The 22,535-nt window shown below is 42.1% G+C and overlaps 1 protein-coding gene across 1 annotated transcript in view; it reads left to right on the top strand.

The window, feature by feature from the left end:
* RNF6 (ring finger protein 6) overlaps positions 1-9,984 on the top strand; it is a 51,544-nt gene extending 41,560 nt beyond the window's left edge. Inside the window, exon 6 of the mRNA XM_017951145.3 lies at positions 9,498-9,984. Within this exon, the coding sequence (XP_017806634.2) occupies positions 9,498-9,533 (36 nt within the window). The 3' untranslated portion in view covers positions 9,534-9,984. The remainder of the gene's footprint in view (positions 1-9,497) is intronic.
* The last annotated feature ends 12,551 nt before the right edge of the window (positions 9,985-22,535 follow it).

Raw genomic sequence — 22,535 nt, 5'->3', positions numbered from 1 at the left:
GATGTTGTAAATATTACAGTCAGGTGTCGATCATAAACTGTCATGCTATCTTTAACAAGTCTTAAAATAGCTCTTCATTCTAAAAGTATATTAGCTAAATTTTATCATAACTCCAATGGTTTTTAATCTTATTTTGTTGATATCTCATACTAATGTTTGGTTTTGCCAAAATAGTAGAATTCTAAGACAAATTAAAAATAGTTGGGGCTTGCGGGCTGGGGAGAGAAGCAGATTTACTCATAGGAAATAGTATTCTCTTCCATTGAGGAAAAACATGCCTTAATGAATGTTTCATTTTGACAGTAGTTCTGCCCTGGCACAGTGTTCTATGTTCCTCCATGAGATGATCAGTCAGGTGCAGCAAAAGGGGAGACACAGGAGAGGTGCTGGGAGACAGAGTTTATTGCACTCACGGGTGTTACAGAGAGGTCAGCACATGTCATGCAGGGTCACAGGGGAAGTACCAGGTTTTCCTCAGGAGGCAGAAGACAGAAGGAAAGGGAGAGTTTAGGCTATAGTCTTTACTGTGATTTCCCCAGGAAAAACAGGGCATGGTGACCAGTTTAGGACTGGCTAGTTTGAATAATTCTGGTGGGTTCTAAGCTATAGGGGTGGTCTTTAGTGGCCTGTGACATGGCTCTGGGATGATGAAGGCACCCCCTTCTGGGGTACACAAGCCAGATAGAAGACTCTTCATTGGTTAGATTTTGTATCAAAGGCATGCTCTGACCTAGTCCTTAGCTGTCTCTAAGAATTGGCTAGCCCTAGAAAGGCAGTCTCTCACCAGTCAGAAGAGTTTTTAAGATGTGAAAATACCATAATATATAGAAGATAAAACTATAAAGAATACATATAGCATTGATAGGTAATGTTTAGACAAAAGATTTAAATTGCTCAGTATATGAAAGTAATAGAAATCTGGGGGTTGACTTGGGTCAACTGACAACATGACATTGGATTCCCTGGAAGTTAACTGGAGGCAGTTTTGAGTGGAATAGAAAGTGAAAGAGAAGACACAATGGGATTTTCCACTAGGCAGGGCAAAGGGGGAAGAGTGTGCTGAGGTGAACCCGACAAAAACATCTGAGGACTTTCAGGACACACTTTTATAATTAAGTTCTAAAATTGCAGAGAAAACACAAACTACTCAAACATAAAAGGTGCTAGAACCAACAAGATAATTCAGTAAGTTAGTTAGATATAAGGTCAACACAGAAAAATAGTTTTACCATAAACTAACAACAACCAACAAGTAAACATAATAAAAATATGCTATTTGCAATAGCAACAAAAACCGTGTAGTACCCTAGGGGAAAAAGCAATACGTATAATATTTTCATAAATAAAACAAAAACACTTTACTGAAGGACACAAAGGGGACCTAAATAAATAGACTTCATATTCTTGAAAGGAAAAAGTCAACGATGTTTAAAGTCAAATTTACCCAAACCGTTCATACAGTTCGTAACATTTTATTCAGAATCAGGGTAGGAGTTTTTATTATGCGAAATTTAACAGGTTGAAGGCAAAGTATATCTGGAAGATTAAATGAGAACATTTTTAAAAATGTTATAAAAGAATACAGATGGGATTTGCTAATCTGGATATCAGAACACGTCATAAAGGTGCAGCAATTCGACTAGTATGGTACTGAGGCACAAACGGTCAAACAGGTCCATGGGACAAGATGGAGAAAACACAAATAGATTCACTTTCATTATGAGATTTAAAATTAATAAAATGACATTTCAAATCAGAAGGCCGAGGATGACTTTTTTTTTCTTTTTATGGCCATCTGAATTTTTGTTTCCCCAAAATGCAAATGTTGAAGCCCTAGCCCCCAGTGCCTCACAATGTGGCTGTATTTGGAGATAGGGTCTTCCAAGGGGTAATTACGTTAAAACGAGTCCATTAAAGTCAGCCTCAATCCACTCTGACTGGTGACCTTATAAGAAGAGGACCTGAGGACATCCAGAGAGACACCAGGAGCATGCACGCCCAGAGGGAAGGTCACATGAGGACAAAGCGAGAAGGCCATTTTAAGTCCGGGAGAGAAGCCTCGGAAGGAAATCAGCTCTGCCAACACCTTGCTCTCAGATGTCCAGCCTCCACAAATGTAGGAAAACAGGTTTCGGTTGTTTAAGCCACCTAGTCTGTAGTATTTTGTTAGGGCAACTCTAGCCATCTAATTCATCGTCCAATTGTCTCGGTACAATTTGTAGAATAATATTAGGGTCCTACCTCACACCATGTGCAAAATAGTGTTACATGAATTGTTGACAAATGTTCAAAAAAAAAAAAAAAAAAAAAAAACCGGGCGAGGTGGCGGGCGCCTGTAGTCCCAGCTACTCGGGAGGCTGAGGCAGGAGAATGGCATAAACCCGGGAGGCGGAGCTTGCAGTGATCTGAGATCCGGCCACTGCACTCCAGCCCGGGCGACAGAGCCAGACTCCGTCTCAAAAAAAAAAAAAAAAAAAAAAAAAAAGGTTGGCTGGATGCAGTGGCATAAGCCTGTAGTTCCAGCTACTTGAGAGACTGAGGTGGGAGAATCGCTTGAGCCCAGGAGTTTGAGTCCAGTTGGGGCAACACAGTGACTTTATATCTTAAATAATAATAATAAAATAGATGATAGAATAAAATAGAAAACTTTTAATAATCTTATAAAATTATGATGATACTGTTATAAAAGCTAGTAGCCAAGTCAGAAGTAGTGAGGTTAAGTTAAAAAGTTTGATATGGGAATGGGGGGCGGAGCAAGATGGCCCAATAGGAACAGCTCCAGTCTCCAGCTCCCAGCGCGAGCCACACAGAAGACAGGTGATTTCTGCATTTTCAACTGAGGTACTGGGTTCATCTCACTAGGGAGTGCCGGACAATCGGTGCTGGTCAGCTGCTGCAGCCCGACCAGCTAGAGCTGAAGCAGGGCGAGGCATCACCTCACCTGGGTAAGCACAAGGGGGAAGGGAATCCCTTTTCCTAGCCAGGGGAACTGAGACACACAACACCTGGAAAATCGGGTAACTCCCACCCCAATACTGTGCTTTACCAAGGATCTTAGCAAACGGGCACACCAGGAGACTATATCCCACACCTGGCCAGGAGGGTCCCACGCCCAGGGAGCCTCCCTCATTGCTAGCACAGCAGTCTGCGATCTCGCGGCAAGGCAGCAGCGAGGCTGGGGGAGGGGCGCCAGCCATTGCTGAGGCTTAAGTAGGTAAACAAAGTCGCTGGGAAGCTCGAACTGGGTGGAGCTCACAGCAGCTCAAGGAGTCCTGCCTGTCTCTGTAGACTCCACCTCTGGGGACAGGGCACAGCTACACAACAACAACAACAACAACAACAACAAAGCAGAAACCTCTGCAGACGCAAACGACTCTGTCTGACAGCTTTGAAGAGAGCAGTGGATCTCCCAACACGGAGGCTGAGATCTGAGAACGGACAGACTGCCTGCTCAAGTGGGTCCCTGACCCCTGAGTAGCCTAACTGGGAGACATCCCCCACTAGGGGCAGTCCGACACCCCACACCTCACACGGTGGAGTACACCCCTGAGAGGAAGCTTCCAAAGCAAGAATCAGACAGGTACACTCGCTGTTTAGCAATATTCTATCTTCTGCAGCCTCTGCTGCTGATACCCAGGCAAACAGGGTCTGGAGTGGACCTCAGGCAATCTCCAACAGACCTACAGCTGAGGGTCCTGACTGTTAGAAGGAAAACTAACAAACAGGAAGGACACCCACACCAAAACCCCATCAGTACATCACCATCATCAAAGACCAGAGGCAGATAAAACCACAAAGATGGGGAAAAAGCAGGGCAGAAAAGCTGGAAATTCAAAAAATAAGAGCGCATCTCCCCCTGCAAAGGAACGCAGCTCATCGCCAGCAACGGATCAAAGCTGGACGGAGAATGACTTTGACGAGATGAGAGAAGAAGGCTCCAGTCCATCAAACTTCTCAGAGCCAAAGGAGGAATTACGTACCCAGCGCAAAGAAATTAAAAATCTTGAAAAAAGAGTGGAAGAATTGATAACTAGAATAATTAATGCAGAGAAGGCCATAAACGAACGGACAGAGATGAAAACCATGACACGAGAAATACGTGACAAATGCACAAGCTTCAGTAACCGACTCGATCAACTAGAAGAAAGAGTATCAGTGATTGAGGATCAAATGAATGAAATGAAGCGAGAAGATAAATCTAAAGAAAAAAGAAGAAAAAGAAATGAACAAAGCCTGCAAGAAGTATGGGATTATGTAAAAAGGCCAAATCTATGTCTGATTGGGGTGCCTGAAAGTGAGGGGGAAAATGGAACCAAGTTGGAAAATACTCTCCAGGATATCATCCAGGAGAACTTCCCCAACCTAGTAGGGCAGGCCAACATTCAAATTCAGGAAATACAGAGAATGCCACAAAGATATTCCTCGAGAAGAGCAACTCCAAGGCACATAATTGCCAGATTCACCAAAGTTGAAATGAAGGAAAAAATCTTAAGGGCAGCCAGAGAGAAAGGTCGGGTTACCCACAAAGGGAAGCCCATCAGACTAACAGCAGATCTCTCGGCAGAAACTCTCCAAGCCAGAAGAGAGTGGGGGCCAATATTCAACATTCTTAAAGAAAAGAATTTTCAACCCAGAATTCCATATCCAGCCAAACTAAGTTTCATAAGTGAAGGAGAAATAAAATCCTTTACAGATAAGCAAATGCTTAGAGATTTTGTCACCACCAGGCCTGCCTTACAAGAGACCCTGAAGGAAGCACTAAACATGGAAAGGAACAACCGGTACCAGCCATTGCAAAAACATGCCAAAAAGTAAAGACCATCGAGGCTAGGAAGAAACTGCATCAACTAACGAGCAAAATAACCAGTTAATATCATAATGGCAGGATCAAGTTCACACATAACAATATTAACCTTAAATGTAAATGGACTAAATGCTCCAATTAAAAGACACAGACTGGCAAACTGGATAAACAGTCAAGACCCATCAGTTTGCTTTATTCAGGAAACCCATCTCACATGCAGAGACATACATAGGCTCAAAATAAAGGGATGGAGGAAGATCTACCAAGCAAATGGAGAACAAAAAAAAGCAAGGGTTGCACTATTAGTCTCTGATAAAACAGACTTTAAACCATCAAAGATCAAAAGAGACAAAGAAGGCCATTACATAATGGTAAAGGGATCAATTCAACAGGAAGAGCTAACGATCCTAAATATATATGCACCCAATACAGGAGCACCCAGATTCATAAAGCAAGTCCTTAGAGATTTACAAAGAGACTTAGACTCCCATACAATAATAATGGGAGACTTCAACACCCCACTGTCAACATTAGACAGATCAACGAGACAGAAAATTAACAAGGATATCCAGGAATTGAACTCAGCTCTGCAGCAAGCAGACCTAATAGACATCTACAGAACTCTCCACCCCAAATCAACACAATATACATTCTACTCAGCACCGCATCACACTTATTCCAAAATTGACCACATAATTGGAAGTAAAGCACTCCTCAGCAAATGTAAAAGAATAGAAATTGTAACAAACTGTCTCTCAGACCACAGTGCAATCAAACTAGAACTCAGGACTAAGAAACTCAATCAAAACCACTCAACTACATGGAAACTGAATAACCTGCTCCTGAATGACTACTGGGTACATAACGAAATGAAAGCAGAAATAAAGATGTTCTTTGAAACCAATGAGAACAAAGATACAACATACCAGAATCTCTGGGACACATTTAAAGCAGTGTGTAGAGGGAAATTTATAGCACTAAATGCCCACAAGAGAAAGCTGGAAAAATCTAAAATCGACACTCTAACATCGCAATTAAAAGAACTAGAGAAGCAAGAGCAAACACATTCAAAAGCTAGCAGAAGGCAAGAAATAACTAAGATCAGAGCAGAACTGAAGGAGATAGAGACACAAAAAACCCTCCAAAAAATCAATGAATCCAGGAGTTGGTTTTTTGAAAAGATCGACAAAATTGATAGACCACTAGCAAGACTAATAAAGAAGAGAGAAGAATCAAATAGACGCAATAAAAAATGATAAAGAGGATATCACCACCAACCCCAAAGAAATACAAACTACCATCAGAGAATACTATAAACACCTCTACGCAAATAAACTAGAAAATCTAGAAGAAATGGATAATTTCCTGGACACTTACACTCTCCCAAGTCTAAACCAGGAAGAAGCTGAATTCTTGAATAGACCAATAGCAGGCTCTGAAATTGAGGCAATAATTAATAGCCTACCAACCAAAAAAAGTCCAGGACCAGATGGATTCACAGCTGAATTCTACCAGAGGTACAAGGAGGAGCTGGTACCATTCCTTCTGAAACTATTCCAATCAATAGAAAAAGAGGGAATCCTCCCTAACTCATTTTATGGGGCCAACATCATCCTGATACCAAAGCCTGGCAGAGATACAACAAAAAAAGAGAATTTTTAGACCAATATCCCTGATGAACATTGATGCAAAAATCCTCAATAAAATACTGGCAAACCGGATTCAGCAGCACATCAAAAAGCTTATCCACCATGATCAAGTGGGCTTCATCCCTGGGATGCAAGGCTGGTTCAACATACGCAAATCAATAAACGTAATCCAGCATATAAACAGAACCAAAGACAAAAACCACATGATTATCTCAATAGATGCACAAAAGGCCTTTGACAAAATTCAACAGCCCTTCATGCTAAAAACACTCAATAAATTCGGTATTGATGGAACATATCTCAAAATAATAAGAGCTATTTATGACAAACCCACAGCCAATATCATACTGAATGGGCAAAAACTGGAAAAATTCCCTTTGAAAACTGGCACAAGACAGGGATGCCCTCTCTCACCACTCCTATTCAACATAGTGTTGGAAGTTCTGGCTAGGGCAATCAGGCAAGAGAAAGAAATCAAGGGTATTCAGTTAGGAAAAGAAGAAGTCAAATTGTCCCTGTTTGCAGATGATATGATTGTATATTTAGAAAACCCCATTGTCTCAGCCCAAAATCTCCTTAAGCTGATAAGAAACTTCAGCAAAGTCTCAGGATACAAAATTAATGTGCAAAAATCACAAGCTTTCTTATACACCAGTAACAGACAAACAGAGAGCCAAATCATGGATGAACTTCCATTCACAATTGCTTCAAAGAGAATAATATACCTAGGAATCCAACTTACAAGGGATATAAAGGACCTCTTCAAGGAGAACTACAAACCACTGCTCAGTGAAATAAAAGACGACACAAACAAATGGAAGAACATACCATGCTCATGGATAGGAAGAATCAATATTGTGAAAATGGCCATACTGCCCAAGGTAATTTATAGATTCAATGCCATCCCCATCAAGCTACCAATGAGTTTCTTCACAGAATTGGAAAAAACTGCTTTAAAGTTCATATGGAACCAAAAAAGAGCCCGCATTGCTAAGACAATCCTAAGTCAAAAGAACAAAGCTGGAGGCATCACGCTACCTGACTTCAAACTATACTACAAGGCTACAGTAACCAAAACAGCATGGTACTGGTACCAAAACAGAGATATAGACCAATGGAACAGAACAGAGTCCTCAGAAATAATACCACACATCTACAGCCATCTGATCTTTGACAAACCTGATAAAAACAAGAAATGGGGAAAGGATTCCCTATTTAATAAATGGTGCTGGGAAAATTGGCTAGCCATAAGTAGAAAGCTGAAACTGGATCCTTTCCTTACTCCTTATATGAAAATTAATTCAAGATGTATTAGAGACTTAAATGTTAGACCTAATACCATAAAAACCCTAGAAGAAAACCTAGGTAATACCATTCAGGACATAGGCATAGGCAAGGACTTCATGTCTAAAACACCAAAAGCAACGGCAACAAAAGCCAAAATTGGCAAATGGGATCTAATTAAACTAAAGAGCTTCTGCATAGCAAAAGAAACTACCATCAGAGTGAACAGGCAATCTACAGAATGGGAGAAAATTTTTGCAATCTACTCATCTGACAAAGGGCTAATATCCAGAACCTACAAAGAACTCAAACAAATTTACAAGAAAAAAACAAACAACCCCATCAAAAAGTGGGCAAAGGATATGAACAGACAGTTCTCAAAAGAAGACATTCATACAGCCAACAGACACATGAAAAAATGCTCATCATCATTGGTCATCAGAGAAATGCAAATCAAAACCACAATGAGATACCATCTCACACCAGTTAGAATGGCAATCATTAAAAAGTCAGGAAACAACAGGTGCTGGAGAGGATGTGGAGAAATAGGAACACTTTTACACTGTTGGTGGGATTGTAAACTAGTTCAACCATTATGGAAAACAGTATGGCAATTCCTCAAGGATCTAGAACTAGAAGTACCATATGACCCAGCCATCCCATTACTGGGTATATACCCAAAGGATTATAAATCATACTGCTATAAAGACACATGCACACGTATGTTCATTGCGGCACTATTCACAATAGCAAAGACTTGGGATCAACCCAAATGTCCATCAGTGACAGACTGGATTAAGAAAATGTGGCATATATACACCATGGAATACTATGCAGCCATAAAAAAGGATGAGTTCGTGTCCTTTGTAGGGACATGGATGCAGCTGGAAACCATCATTCTCAGCAAACTATCGCAAGAACAGAAAACCAAACACCGCATGTTCTCAAGACTTTTATTTTGTAAAGCTCCCTCTTGGGATGGAACTTTCTAAAGGCAAGTGTCTGCAGTCTCTTGCCAGCCTGCCTTTCTCAAGGCTATTTGCTCAGACTTTCTGTTTGCTGTTTGTTTGATTTTCCTAAGAAAACCAAGGACACTAGATGGAACCCATGGTCTGTCATTTTCCTCTCAATACAGGCCAGCCACCGGCCACGTGCGGCTTTGGGTGTTTCCTCCACTCTGCTGACTTGTGTCTGTGGTCCACTGCTGACCCTCAGCTCAGGCAGAATAAAATGCAATCTCCACTAGGAAATATGTGATTACACACCAACTACAAGATCAGGCTTTTCCTGAATGTGATTTTTTACCGCTCACATCAGTATTTTTTTTTAATTAATTAATCTCAGATGAGGTGTTGCTATGTTGCCCAGGCTGTTTCAAACCCTGTGCTTAAGAGATGTTCTGCCTCAGCCTCCTGCCTACTGAGTAGCTGGGACTATAGGTATGTGCACTGCACCTGCCCAAGTCAGGATTTGTCAAGTTATCCTAAAGACGACATTAATGGAACTATGCCCAGAAAGACCAGCCACATCTAATACTTAGAAAACTAAAAACAAAAATTTAGATACCCCTGGATAAGTCGCTTCTCAAACATTTTACTTCCACAGAACCAAGAAAGCCATCTGCCCCTAAGGTCTCTTGGGGTTTTCACGTCGAGGAATCATCATTTCTATGTGGGTGGGAGCCGGAACCACTCCAGGTCCCAGAAAAGAGAACTCACTATATGGTTTTTGTTTGTTTGTTTGTGTGTTTTAATGTCCAGGGTGGTCCTGAAATTTGCATGAGGAGTCAGCCTTGATTTTTGGAAGCCTCGCAGTTGCAGTTCACAGCCACCCATGCTTGTAACTCTGGGCTTTTTAGGGTGGAGTGAGGACTTGGGATGCTCTTCAGCCGACTCAAAGGGAAACCAGCTTCTGGACGTAGCCAGGGGGAATGTGCTGCCCTCTCCCGATGACACACCGTGTTCCTGGTTCATTCAGTGGGTATAGCCGAAGATTGTTTTACCGGGCATACTTCACATTCTTTTGATTCTTGGGGAAAAGTAAGGCGTGACTGTCGTGTTCATCTGCTGCATCTCAAAAGGGCAGAGACACTGTGTTTTGAAAATACTATCCCTGGACCATGAGAGCATGAAGCACGGGAAGCTGTGGACTAAAACCTGCTTCCATTCTTCCCACTGCTCCGGGTTCACTTATGTCAAACCAGCGGTGTTAGTCAATAAAAAGTGTTTCTTCTTCCTTTGAATACAATTGGATTATCTTGATACTTTATTGGTAAGATAAGTTTTGTTAGCTGTTGTGCCTTATGACGTTTTTGAGCAGCCACACAAATTGTGCTCTGGAAAGCAGTGCATTTGTGATTATAATAAATCAGTGTCAGAAAGAATGAACAGGTGGCTTTCTGATGGAAATACTTTTTATTTATTTGTTTATTTGTTTATTTATTATCTTTTTAGATGGAGTCTCACTCTGCCACCCAGGCCGAAGTGCAGTGGTGCAATCTCAGCTCACTGCAACCTCCACCTCCTGGGTTCAAGAGATTCTCCTGCCTCAACCTCCTGAGTAGCTGGGACTATAGGCGTGCACCACCATGCATGGCTAATTTTCGTATTTTTAGTAGAGATGAGGCTTCACTATGTTGGCCAGGCTGGTCTTGAACTCCTGACTTCAGGTGATCCACCCACTTCAGCCTCTCAAAGTGCTAGGATTACAGGCATGAGCAACTGCACCCAGCCCAGGAATACATTTTCATTGAGGGGAAGAGGGAGTTGGTGGAGACGGACAATAAGGTACTCTTGAGGAAATATAGAAGGATGGGTATCAGCACATGAGAAGTTGCTTCACAAAAATATCCAACCTACTGACAAATGAGTTGTAGAGTATTTAGTGATATAATAGTAGTCATTGTTCTGTGTCTGTGAGACCTCCTTGCATCCTTTTATCTTGGTCACTTCAAATCCTATAAACAAACATTTACTGAGATCTCCTGTGCAGCAGGCACAGTTCTGGGGTCTTGGTCTCAAGGCTTAAGGAGGTGGAGGAGATCAGGCTTCCAAGGAACAGATGAATAATTAGATTCATTGAGTTGTGGTGGTTCTATTTCCTCTTCCCACCAAAACCACATGCAGGAAACACTTCCTCAAAGTCTGTGGTGTGAATTTTAATTTTGTCCACGTTCTTAGATTTAAAAGAATTTTAAACATCAAATTTTAGCAGCTTCTGGTAGAACTGGAAGAACAGATATAGGTAAACCATTTTCTTCACTAGTTTGATCACATTATTTGGTTGGTTCTCTAAAATGGGATTTCTTTTCTTTTCTTAATGGCCTCTTGTTTGTTTGTTTACTGAGAGATGCTTATTCTACTGTGTGTCTTCCAGCTAAACTAGATAGGAGCAACACTGAATTCCAGGTCTAGTCAGGTTCTTCTTCCTCCCATGGTCCAGTGTACACAAGGGCTTCCCACCAAGTGCCTACCTCTGGTTCTCCTCCTGTCCTCACGGTTTTCCTCTTTGGCCATGGTCTCTGCTCAGCACCGGTCTTCACTTTCACACACTCTGCTGCAGTTTATAGGCACAAGCCCTGGTCCCTGTCCGCTCAGTAACAATTTCAGAAGATCTCCCACGTTTCTTCACGGGTAGCAGGCACCTCATCACATCTTCGAGCTCCTCTTGGCGTCCTTAATTAGCCCCATATTGCAGCCAGCGTAAATTCCATGCACACAGCCATCAGCAAACACCAGGCCTCTGTCTACCGCACTTACATATTTAAATTATTGTCATCATAATAAAAAAGGAGGAGGAAGCTTTTGTAAATAAGGATGATGAATTAAAATTCACTGTGATGTAAATTGGCGGGATTTTCTCTAAAATGATTGAAAAATCTTTGGATGCTGCAGGTCAGGCCAGTAGACACTGGGGGGCGTAAGAGACATTTCTCCCGGTCTCGGCCCTGTCCCCCGGCTTGTGAAGGCAGAGCACACTTGCTTCCAATGCGATCCTTGCAGCTTTTCCACCCATCTGTATTTGTTTCTTCAATTTTTATGTATTTTTCTATCACCAACTTTGATTTTTTTACCCGCTGCACTGTGTAAGAATCTACGCATTAGCTGAAAAGAAAACATCTGGGCCAAAAGAATAGTAGTTTTCTGTTCCACGTAACTTGCTCCCAAAGCAGTGGCCGAGCACCAGATGGCAGCATCCTTCTGCTTCAGAATCTTAGGGTGCATTGAAAAGGTGCTTCAGTAGCATTCACCATTTTAAAAACAAATATAACATATAACATTTTTAAGCTTTTTAACAGTTTTTAAACGCACATAACAACTTAAAACATTATTTCTGTTTTTTCTTTAATAATACTGGAAATTTCAAAAGAAGCCTTTTATTGATTTGTTGGTTCCATTCTGCAATTAGTCACTGATCTTATAACAATGAATTTTGTCCTCCAGAATCCTGGCCTATTTTGGTTGGGGAAGTGTCAGCTGTGGTTTGGGAGGATGAGAGTTTATGATGTAACTAATTGGAGACAAATGAAAATATTCAGTTTGCTTCTCCTGTAGTCTCTGTCTGCCCTCCATCCAACCTGTCCAGGCCATCTGCAAACTCCCAGTGCAGTTATCTTCTAGAGCTTGACCTTGGCAGACAATGCTAGCAATAGCTGAATGCTCTTCCCAGCTCCATTCCGCAGCCACTCTCCAGGTGTGGCCTGCCAGTCAGGAGGACTTCTCAGTCCCTTGTGTTTTCAGACTGGTCTGTCTTTGCAGAGTCCCCTCCTCCTGCTTGAAACCCCCCTCCCTCTTCTTCACCTAGCTTGTGACTCTCCTCTTCAGGGGAGGTTTCTTCACTGCTCCCCTCCTCTATGCCCAGGTTGAACAAGATTCACCATAGCACTCACTACGTTTTATTTAATTCATTATTTATCACGTTTGTTTCCTTCCTATAGGTTAAGTATCTTTTTACTTTTATATTCTGTGTTAGTTTACCACCTAGTAAGTGCTCAATAAATGTTTGCAGAGTAAATAAAATAATGGCTCATTTGATCCAGCAATCCTACTTCTAGGCATATATACCCCCCCAAAAGCGGTAAGTTTATCAAGATATCTGCACTCCCATGTTTATCGCAGTCCTATCCACCACAGCCAAAATGTGGAACCAATGTAAGTATCTATCAACGAATGAATAGATAAAGAAAATGTGAGATATATACATAATGGAATACTCATCAGCCATAAAAAGAAGGAAATCATATCATTTGCAGCAACATGAATGGAGCCAGAGGTCACTCTGTGAAGTGAAATAAGCCAGACACAGACGAATATTGCATGTTCTCACTCATATTGGGGAGCTAAAAACATTGATCTCATAGAGCAGAAGTTAGAGTGATGGTTACCAGGGACTGGGAAGGGGTGGGGGGAGAGGAGGGATGAAGTGAAGTTGGTTAATGCATTCAAACATACAGTTAGAGGAAATAAGGTCTAGTGTTTTTTAGTACAGGATGACTACAGTTATCAATATTGTGTATTTCAAAATAGCTAGAAGATTTGGAATGTTCTCAACACAAATAAATGATGAATAGGCCAGGTATGGTGGCTCAGGCCTGTAATCCCAGCACTTTGGGAGGCTGAAGTGGGCAGATCACGAGGTCAGGAGATCGAGACCAGCCTGGCCAACATGGTGAAACCCCGTCTCTACTAAAAGTACAAAAATTAGCTGCACGTGGTGGCAAGTGCCTGTAGTCTCAGCTACTTGGGAGGCTGAAGTAGGATAATTGCTTGAACCCAGGAGGCAGAGGTTGCAGTGAGCCCAGATCACGTCACTGCACTCCAGCCTGGGTGACCGAGCAAGACTCCATCTCAAAAAACAAACAAACAAACAAAAATAAAGAAATGATAAATGTTTGAGGTGATGGATACCCCAATTGCCCTGATTTGCTCACGTATTGTATGTATGCATCAAAATATCATATGTACCCCATAAATATGTGTATTAGGTATCAATAAAAAACACAAGTTATGGCAACACTAATGGGATGATTCATGGGTGAACTTTTCTACAGGCTTAGTGTCCTCAGGCAGGGAATGATTGGCAGGTTTTAACTGGATGTTTGAAACTCATTTTTATGGAGAACAATGAATTTGGAGGGGAAAAAAGTCCAGATCTGAGGAATATTGAATCTGCTGTGTCTGTGGTAAAAGGCACTTCTGATTTCCATGCGGTATTGCACAGAGCGTTCCTGAATGTAACCAGACAGTTCACCCAGGCAAGCGGTCAGCAAGGAACGCACCTTCCCCGGAGTCTGCAGGGGCTGGATTTCATCTTCTTTTTCATCTAATTCCACAGTCCCTTAAATCCCCAAAAGCTGAATTTCTTGATTCTAATTTCAGAAGGAGCTTTGTTACAATTAACTAAATTTTAGGCTATTAGACCAAACAATTATAATATAGGAAGTAAAATAATATCACTTTTCCTCACACATTTCTTCCTCTGTATGTGCCATTTCCCAATTCTGAGGAAAAAAATATTTTAAAACTTTTTTTTTTCCTGTACATAATACACAATCCCTCCCCGTCTCACACACTCCTTTTCGTCCAGGTTTAAAATAGCAGCTCCAGCTGGCGGTAGACACTGGGGATTTTAAGCCACGAATCAATTTCGCAGCTGGAGGCAAAGCACTTTGCTTGGAAATAGTTTTCACATGACATACAAGGTGCTTCGACCTCCTCAGAGCAGCCAAAAGATTCCGCTGAAGGAGAGGGGAGGCTGCTGACCTGCACCAGAAACCAGAGGAAAGTGAGGTGGTGGCAGGAGGTCACAGCCACAGGCAGGCCAATGGCAATCACTAGCTACCTTCTCCCAACCTTTTTCTCCCCTACACTTTCATTTTTAACAAACTGAGACACAGAACAAGGAAATTCCAACTTCTGCAGGAACCTCTGGGAAAAGAGAACAAGGCAAGGAAGAGCTGCCTGGTCCCACCTTTCTGGACTGAGAGTAAGACCCACGCTTAACGCACAGGAAGGAGGAAACCCTCCTTTGGAATGCCACTGTTCTCTTACCTGGTGGTGCTCAGGCTTCAGCAGGATCAGAATCATGGAGAGTGTGTTGGAGACCGGGCGCGGTGGCTCACATCTGTCATCCCAGCACTTTGAAAGGCAAAGGCGAGCGGATCACTTGAGCTCAGGGGTTCAAGACCAGCCTGGGCAACATGGCGATACCTCGTCTCTATAAAAACTACAAAAATTAGCTGTGCGTGGAGGCATGCCCCTGTAGCTACTCAGGAGGCTGAGGCGGGAAGATCACTTGAGCCCAGGAGGTGGAGGCTGCAGTAAGCTGAGATCATATCACTGTACTCTAGCCTGTGCAACAGAGTAGGAATCTGTCTCAAAAAAAAAAAAAAAAAAGTGTATGTTAGAGCCCAGATTGCTGAGCCTGGCTCCACAGGCCGGAGCGAGGCCCGAGAATCTGCCTTTAACAAGTTCCCAGGTGATGCTGATGTTGCTGGTCCTAAAATCACTTTGGGAACCACTGATCTTATCTGCCCCGTCCATTTGCCTTCTATCACTGGCATCCTCACTCACAGGCTAGTTGGCTTCGTTTGTGCCAATCTTACAAACACACTGCTTCATTCCCCAACAACTTCCCCTCAAATGGCAGTTTAATTGTATCTGAGGAGACCCATGTGGTCACATTAGTGCTCTAATTTTAGATTAACTACATCAGGAGCGTAACAGAAAGGACTGTATTGTAAAATAATTTTAAGAGGCTGGGCATGGTGGCTCACGCCTGTAATCCCAGCACTTTGGAAGGCCAAGGCGGGAGAATCACTTGACCCCAGGAGTTCCAGACCAGCCTGGGCAACATAACAAGACCCTGTCTCTACAAAAAAAAAAAAAAAAAAAAAAAAATCAACTGTGTGTGATGGCTCACACCTGTAGTCCCAGTTACTTGGGAGGCTGAGGTGGGAAGATCACTTGAATTTAGGAGTTCAAGTTTACAGTGAGCCATGATTGTGCCACTGCACTGTACTCAGGGTGACAGAGCAAGTCTGTATCTCAAAAAAAAAAAAAAAAGTAAGATTTTTCTTTAAACTGCAAAATATATTTCACTGAAACGTGTTTCATCAATTCAACAAACTTTTACTGAGTATCTGTGTGTCAGTATGTGATGGGATTATAGTACTTCCTGCTATCAGACCCTTTTCCCAGAAAATCATCAAATTAATACTGTTTTTTGGAGATAGAATCTCGCTCTGTTGCCCAGGCTGGAATGCAGTGGCATGATCTTGGCTCACTGCAGCCTCTGCCTCCCAGGTGCAAGTGATTCTCCTGCCTCAGCCTCCCGGGTAGCTGCGATTACAGGTGCAAGCCACCACACCCAGCTGATTTTTGTAGTTTTAGTGGAGACGGGGTTTCACCATGTTGGCCACGCTGGTCTCAAACTTCTCACATCAAATGATCTGCCCACTTTGGCCTCCCGAAGTGCTGGGATTACAGGCTTGAGCCACCGCACCTGGCCCAAGTTATTTTTAATAGTGTACACAGGTATCAGTTTTCAAACGGAAGCAGCTTTCTTCATTTTCTACCCAGAATAAATCATCTATCACGCCACAGAATGACTTCTCTGTTCTTGCTGGAGCTCATTCCTGGTGTAGCTGGAGTTGTTTTATTTGTTTTGTTTGTTTGTTTAAAGATAGTATCTCGCTCTATCACCCAGGCTGAAGTGCATAGTGTGATTACAGCTCACTGCAACCTCGAACTCCTGGGCTCAAGTCTCCTGAGTAGCTGGGACTACAAGCGTGCAACACCATGCCCGGCTAATTTTTAAATTTTCTGTAGAGACAAGGCCTCTTTATGTTGCCCAGAGTGGTCTTGAACTCCTGGGTTCAAGTGATCCTCCCTTCCTGGCCACTTAAAGTGCTGGGATTACAGGTGTGAGCTTCCTCAGACGGATGTAGCTTAGTGGTAAGAACACAGCTCTGGAGTGAGCTAGACTAGAACTTGGGTCTGAGAACCCCTCATGAGCCTCAATTGTACGTGTGCTTTTTAAAAATTATTTTTAAGCTGAAGATAACAATTATTACCTCTTAGAGATGCACCAAATCCATACTTTGGCTGAATTCTAAATGGCTAAGTGGAAAAGTTACTGCGACAAGGCCAAACATTACCATGATAACGTTGATTTCTGGAATAAAACGATAAACCTGATATTCTTATTCAAATGTAATAATTGACTGGGCAAGGTGGCTCATGCCTGTAATCCCAGAACTTTGAGAGGCCAAGACTGGTGGGCCACCTAAAGTCAAGAGTTTGAGAATAGCCTGGCCAACACAGTAAAACCCTGTCTCTACTAAAAATACAAAAATTAGCTGGGTTTGGTGTCAGGCACCTGTAATCCCAGCTAGTTGGGAGGCTGAGGCAGGAGAATCACTTGCACCTGGAAGGCAGAGGTTGCAGTGAGCCGAGACCACGCCATTGCACTCCAGCCTGGGCAACAAGAGTGAAATTCCGTCTCAAAAAAAAACACACACACAAAAAAGTAATCATTAACTATATCATTATTTTTATCATAACGCTGTGTAACCAGTAACCATAAAACTTCAATTGTATTTAACAATAAACATCTGTTCTTCACCATTCTGTCGGTTAGTTGGGTGGTTCTACTGACCTGGGCCAGAACTGTAGAGTCTCAGTTGGGTTGACTCAGCTCCCGTGGTTGCAGCCACTTGCCGGGTGGGTGGAGGGCTGCCTGTCGTATGTCCCTGCTCCACACCGTCTCTCATCTTCCTGTAGAGAACTGAGCTTGCCCTCATGACATGAGAGGGTTCAAAGGTTGAGAATGGAAGCTTGCAAAGCCTCCTGAGAACGGAGTTCAGAATGGTCACTTCTGCTGCATTCTGTTAGGTAAAGTAAATCACAAAGCTGCCCAGATTCTAAGTGTGGGAAAATAGACTCCACCTCTCGGTGGGAGGGGCTCCAAAGTCACATTTCAAGAGTCTGAATATGTGGAGGGGTAGAGAATTAGAGCCACTCTTGCATTCAACTCACCTCATTAACATGATTTTATCATTAACGTTGTATCAGTCAAATGTTATAAGTTTGACATGATGGGGAAGATACAATAATTTCTCCACTGTCAGTAAGATTTCTCCTCTGTCAGCTGCCTACCGAACATATAAATAGAGCCCACTTTCACCTGTGATTGTTAGAGAAGCAAGGTGTTCGAGTAGCTCATTTTAATATAAATAGTCTACATTTCTCCCTTTAGTCTTTATTGTATCTGAATCAAAGATGATGTATAACATACCTTGTTGTAGAATGATTTGGAAGATTTTCCTCCTGTGATTTTTTCTTTTTTGAGACAGAATCTCACATGTTCAGAGGCTGGAGCGTGGTGGTGCAATCACAACTCACTGAAGCCGCAACCTTCTAAACTCAGGTGATCCTCCTCCTTCAGCTCCCCCAGTAGCTACATCTACAGGCTCATACCACCACACCTAGCTACATTTTTTTTTTTTTTTTTTTTTGTGGAGATGGGGTCTTACTATGTTGCCCAGACTGGTCTCAAACTCCTGGCTTCAAATGATCCTCCTATCTTGGCCTCCCAAAGTGCTGGGATTACAGGCGTGAGCCACCATGCCCGGCCTATTAATCTTTTTTATTCTGCCATGTATTATCATCTAAATTTCCATGTATGTTGGTGGACTCAAAAAAAGATATGGATCCTAAAACATGCTTTCTTTTACATAAGATTAATGACTTTTGCGCTTACTGCAGTCTTGCAATAAGAAGTATGAATTCGACCAGGTGCGGTGGCTCACACCTGTAACCCTAGCACTTTGGGAAGCCCAGGCAGGCAGATCACGAGGTCAGGAGATCGAGACCATCCTGGCTAACACGGTGAAACCCCGTTTCCACTAAAAATACAAAAAATTAGCCTGGCATGGTGGTGGGTGCCTGTAGTCCCAGCTACTCGGGAGGCTGAGGCAGGAGAATGGTGTAAACCCAGGAGGCGGAGTGTACAGTGAGCTGAGATTGCACCACTGCACTCCAGCCTAGACAACAGAGCAGGACTCCGTCTCAAAAAAAAAAAAAGTATGAATTCATACTTGGACTGATGAAATTCCAATCTCTAAACACTTAAAGGAGGTTTTTCACTCCAAGTTGAATGTTTATCTATATTTAAAAGTGAAAACCATGTCGTAATATTAATAACAAATTAAAATGTCACACCACCTTTGTATCACTGATGTTCTTATAATGATTAGATACAATGGTAGCCTATGCAAGTAGATGACCATTGATCAGATGCAAGTTCAGGGGTGACATAAAGCAGGCTTCCAGAATGGAAGCAAAGGCAGACAGCAGGATTTCAGCTGAACGCAAGGCCAAAGCTGAGCTCTGCGTGTCTCTATGATCCCAAATGGTGCTTAGAAGATGAAAGGAGGCAATGCATGTAGAGAATCTGGGGCGCACAGTAGGTCTTTGATAAATGGCAGGTCTTTTTCACTATTTTTCCCTTTGGTCAGAATTAGCTATAATACTGCACTGTATATTTTTGTCTTTTTTTGAGATGGAGTCTCTCTCTGTTGCCCAGGCCGGAGTCCAGTGGCGCCATCTCCACTCACAGCAACCTCCGCCTCCCAGGTTCAAGTGACTCTCCTGCCTCAGCCTCCCAAGTAGCTAGGATTACAGGCATAGGCCACCATACCCAGCTAATTTTTGTACTTTTAATACAGATAGGGTTTCACCATGTCGGCCAGGCTGGCCTCAAACTCCTGAGCTCAAGCGCCCGCCTCTCAAAGTGCTGGGATTACAAGCATGAGCCACCATGCCTGGCCCTGCATTGTATTTTGACCCTCAGTGAAACTTATCAGCAAAGCTTGTAGAGTCAAAGTATAGATGAGGTTAAGGACAGGGACTATCTATGCAAAAAGGATCCTAGTCCCTGGGAGATTTAAACTTGATGTTGTGTAGAAACCTGTCTCCATGCCTTGTTGCTTCAATTATCCAAAACCTTCATGTTTCTCACAGTTGAGACAGTCACTACCATGGCATCATGACAATTATTTCACTTCTTTTAAGAGTATGTTGCAAATATTGTTAAATCCAGAAGAGGCCAAAGCATATGGAATCTATAGATAGGATCTGTAGAATTGTTTATGATGCTTTTAAAAAACCAAAAAGATAATGGTTAATTTTGGATGTAAACTATATACTCATTCTAGCCCACTCCAGGTCTGGAATAATTAGAACTCTAAATAGATCATTTGTTTCCACAAATAGGTTCCATCTCAGGAGCAAATCGAAAAATGTGACTACATAGACGTATTTCTAGAAATATTTCTAAATTTAATGTTTGTGTTTCAGATTAATTTAAATAGCATGGCTGCACATTTAAAAAAAGAGTGAATACATTAGTGGCTCATTCTTAGTTCACTCATTCAACAAGACACTGTGTGGTCTGTGGATGATACAAAGACGAACAGGACTCAGTTCTTGCCTTCAAGGAGTGTAGATCTCAGAGCTGGTGTTTTGGAGAAAAGTTAACCTAAGATGTAAAGTAAAATCCCAATAATCAGACCATGGATCCCTGTGCCTAACCCCTCCTCCCACCTCTTTCTTCTCTGCCTGTGTCACCTGGCCATAAAACCTTGGCCTGCATACTCCTGACATGGGCATCACAGATCGGCATTCCAGGTGAGCACAGGACGTCATTTTAGCTTTGTAGTCATCTTCCTTCTGATCCTGTAAATTGCTTTTTTCCATGGAGGTGGTACATTTTCATGGGTATAACGTTCATGCGTTTCTTTTGCTGAAATCAATCTAATGCTCTGAAGGCTCTACTTCATGTAACTAATTGTAACGAATGGTGTATTCAATTTAAACATCTCAAGACCAACTTTTCGCCAGAGGATGGAGTGCAAGAGCCAAAGTTAGGAAATCTTAGGCCTGTTACGGTGTTCATATATTTTTCTCTGAATTGAAAGACCTAGAATTGTATTCAGTTTCGCACTTAGGCCCAAAGTTCAGCCTCATAATATGTGTGAAGTTAGCCAAGCTGCTAACAGTGGGCTACCCAAATAGTATTTCACTAAGCATAGGATTTAGATTTAATAATTTGTTGAAAACAGGGAAAAATCAATGACCAGTGCAAGAGAATGGTTTGGGTTCTGTCATACAAAACAATGTAAAACTAGTAATGATGGTGCTTTTGTCTACAAGTCTATGTGACAGATAGCCACAAATCAGGAGTAGGGTTAATTCAATTTTATGAGTCACCACATGGACATAAAATGGATCGCCCAGAATCTTAACAATCAGTAGTTCTTTTGTACTATTCTTTATTTTTGCAGCTTTTTCTCTATTTTGAAATTACTTGCAAATAAAAAGTTAAAAACAAACAAAAAACAGAATTTCTAATTCATTTTAGTCAATTAGACATAGCATGATTTTATCACTCCGTGAAAACTAGAGCACTTAAACTGCCCTTAATCTACTTGTTAGTGGGGAAAAAACAATCAGTGTTGAAGTCTGCTGAGATCAATAGCTCATGGTGAAATTAATTAAGGGAGTGTGAAAATTGATACACATCAATGATCAGAATCCCAAGTTTTCTTTATTCTTGGAATCTTGGAATCTCCAGTGAGTTGGAGACAAAGCAACAATGTCAGAATATTTCCATAGGGAGGCGGTGTTTTCTCACCGTGACACGCAACGCGGCAGAGAGGATCTCTTCTTGGATTTCTCTAGTCGTCTTTTAGAAAGACTTACGGCTTAGTGAGCTTGCTCCCTACTCAGGACTCAGACCCCACAATGCTAGCTCACACTGGAGTTCAACAACTGGAGGACCGTGCTTCCTATATTTGGAAGGCTAAATCTATTCCGACACTTGGATTGTAAAGTAAGCCAGGCTCCAATCTTCAGCTTCTCTTCTAAGACTACCAAACAGAACCCACTATAATGAATAAAACAGTAGTGAATGTTGTGCCGTGGGACTGGTTACCCATTTTTTATTACTTGGAGTTGGCTTAATCTTTCTCTTCCTATCAGATGACATATGGAGTATATTTTCCCAAAAATTAGGCTGAGTTTGGCAGTCTGGTACAGATTTTGGAGATTTATGAATGAGTTCAAAAGGAAGTGGTTTGCTTTTTGGTTTGGGGGGTTTGCTTCTTTGTTTATTTGTGTTTTGTTGTTGTTGATATTGTTGATGTTTCTTAGCACTTATTACCCATTCTCTACCATGGGATAGTGAATATTCAAGTGCATCTGAAATAGTACTACAGACGTTGGAAGTTCAATATCAAGAGCAGAGTTTGCCTCTCCTGTGGTTTCAGCACTCAGTATCATGACCACTGCATTCAATCCACTTGGCAAGGTTTCTCCAAGTGGGGAGAGATACGGATTTTACTGCACTCCATAAATATGACCATTTATAGGCCCCAACATATTTATGTTCCCATTCATTCAGTGCTCACTTAAACTGTCCAATTTGCTTGACCCGGTCTATAAATGTAAATTGCCTACATCTGAAACTGACTCTGGCTTTCCCGAGTGCAGAAGTCGGAACTGTGTTACTCCCACAGATCACCAGATCTCCAGGCAGCAGGCCTGTGGCAAGTCACTCTCTGCTCTCCCTTTCTTTACACTCTCAAAAGCACTAAAAATGGTTATTGTTCCAAAGCATTGAAATACTACTGGAATCAGTTACCAGATACATTTAATAGCAGTCACAATTTTGTCTTGTTTGAAAATCTTTTTAGGCCGGGCAGGGTGGCTCACGCCTGTAATCTCAGCACTTTGGGA

The sequence above is a fragment of the Papio anubis genome, chromosome 15, assembly GCF_008728515.1.
Source record: "Papio anubis isolate 15944 chromosome 15, Panubis1.0, whole genome shotgun sequence".
Classification (NCBI taxonomy): domain Eukaryota; kingdom Metazoa; phylum Chordata; class Mammalia; order Primates; family Cercopithecidae; genus Papio; species Papio anubis.
Note: the sequence above shows the minus strand (reverse complement) of the source record. Positions and strands in the feature narration are given on the sequence as shown.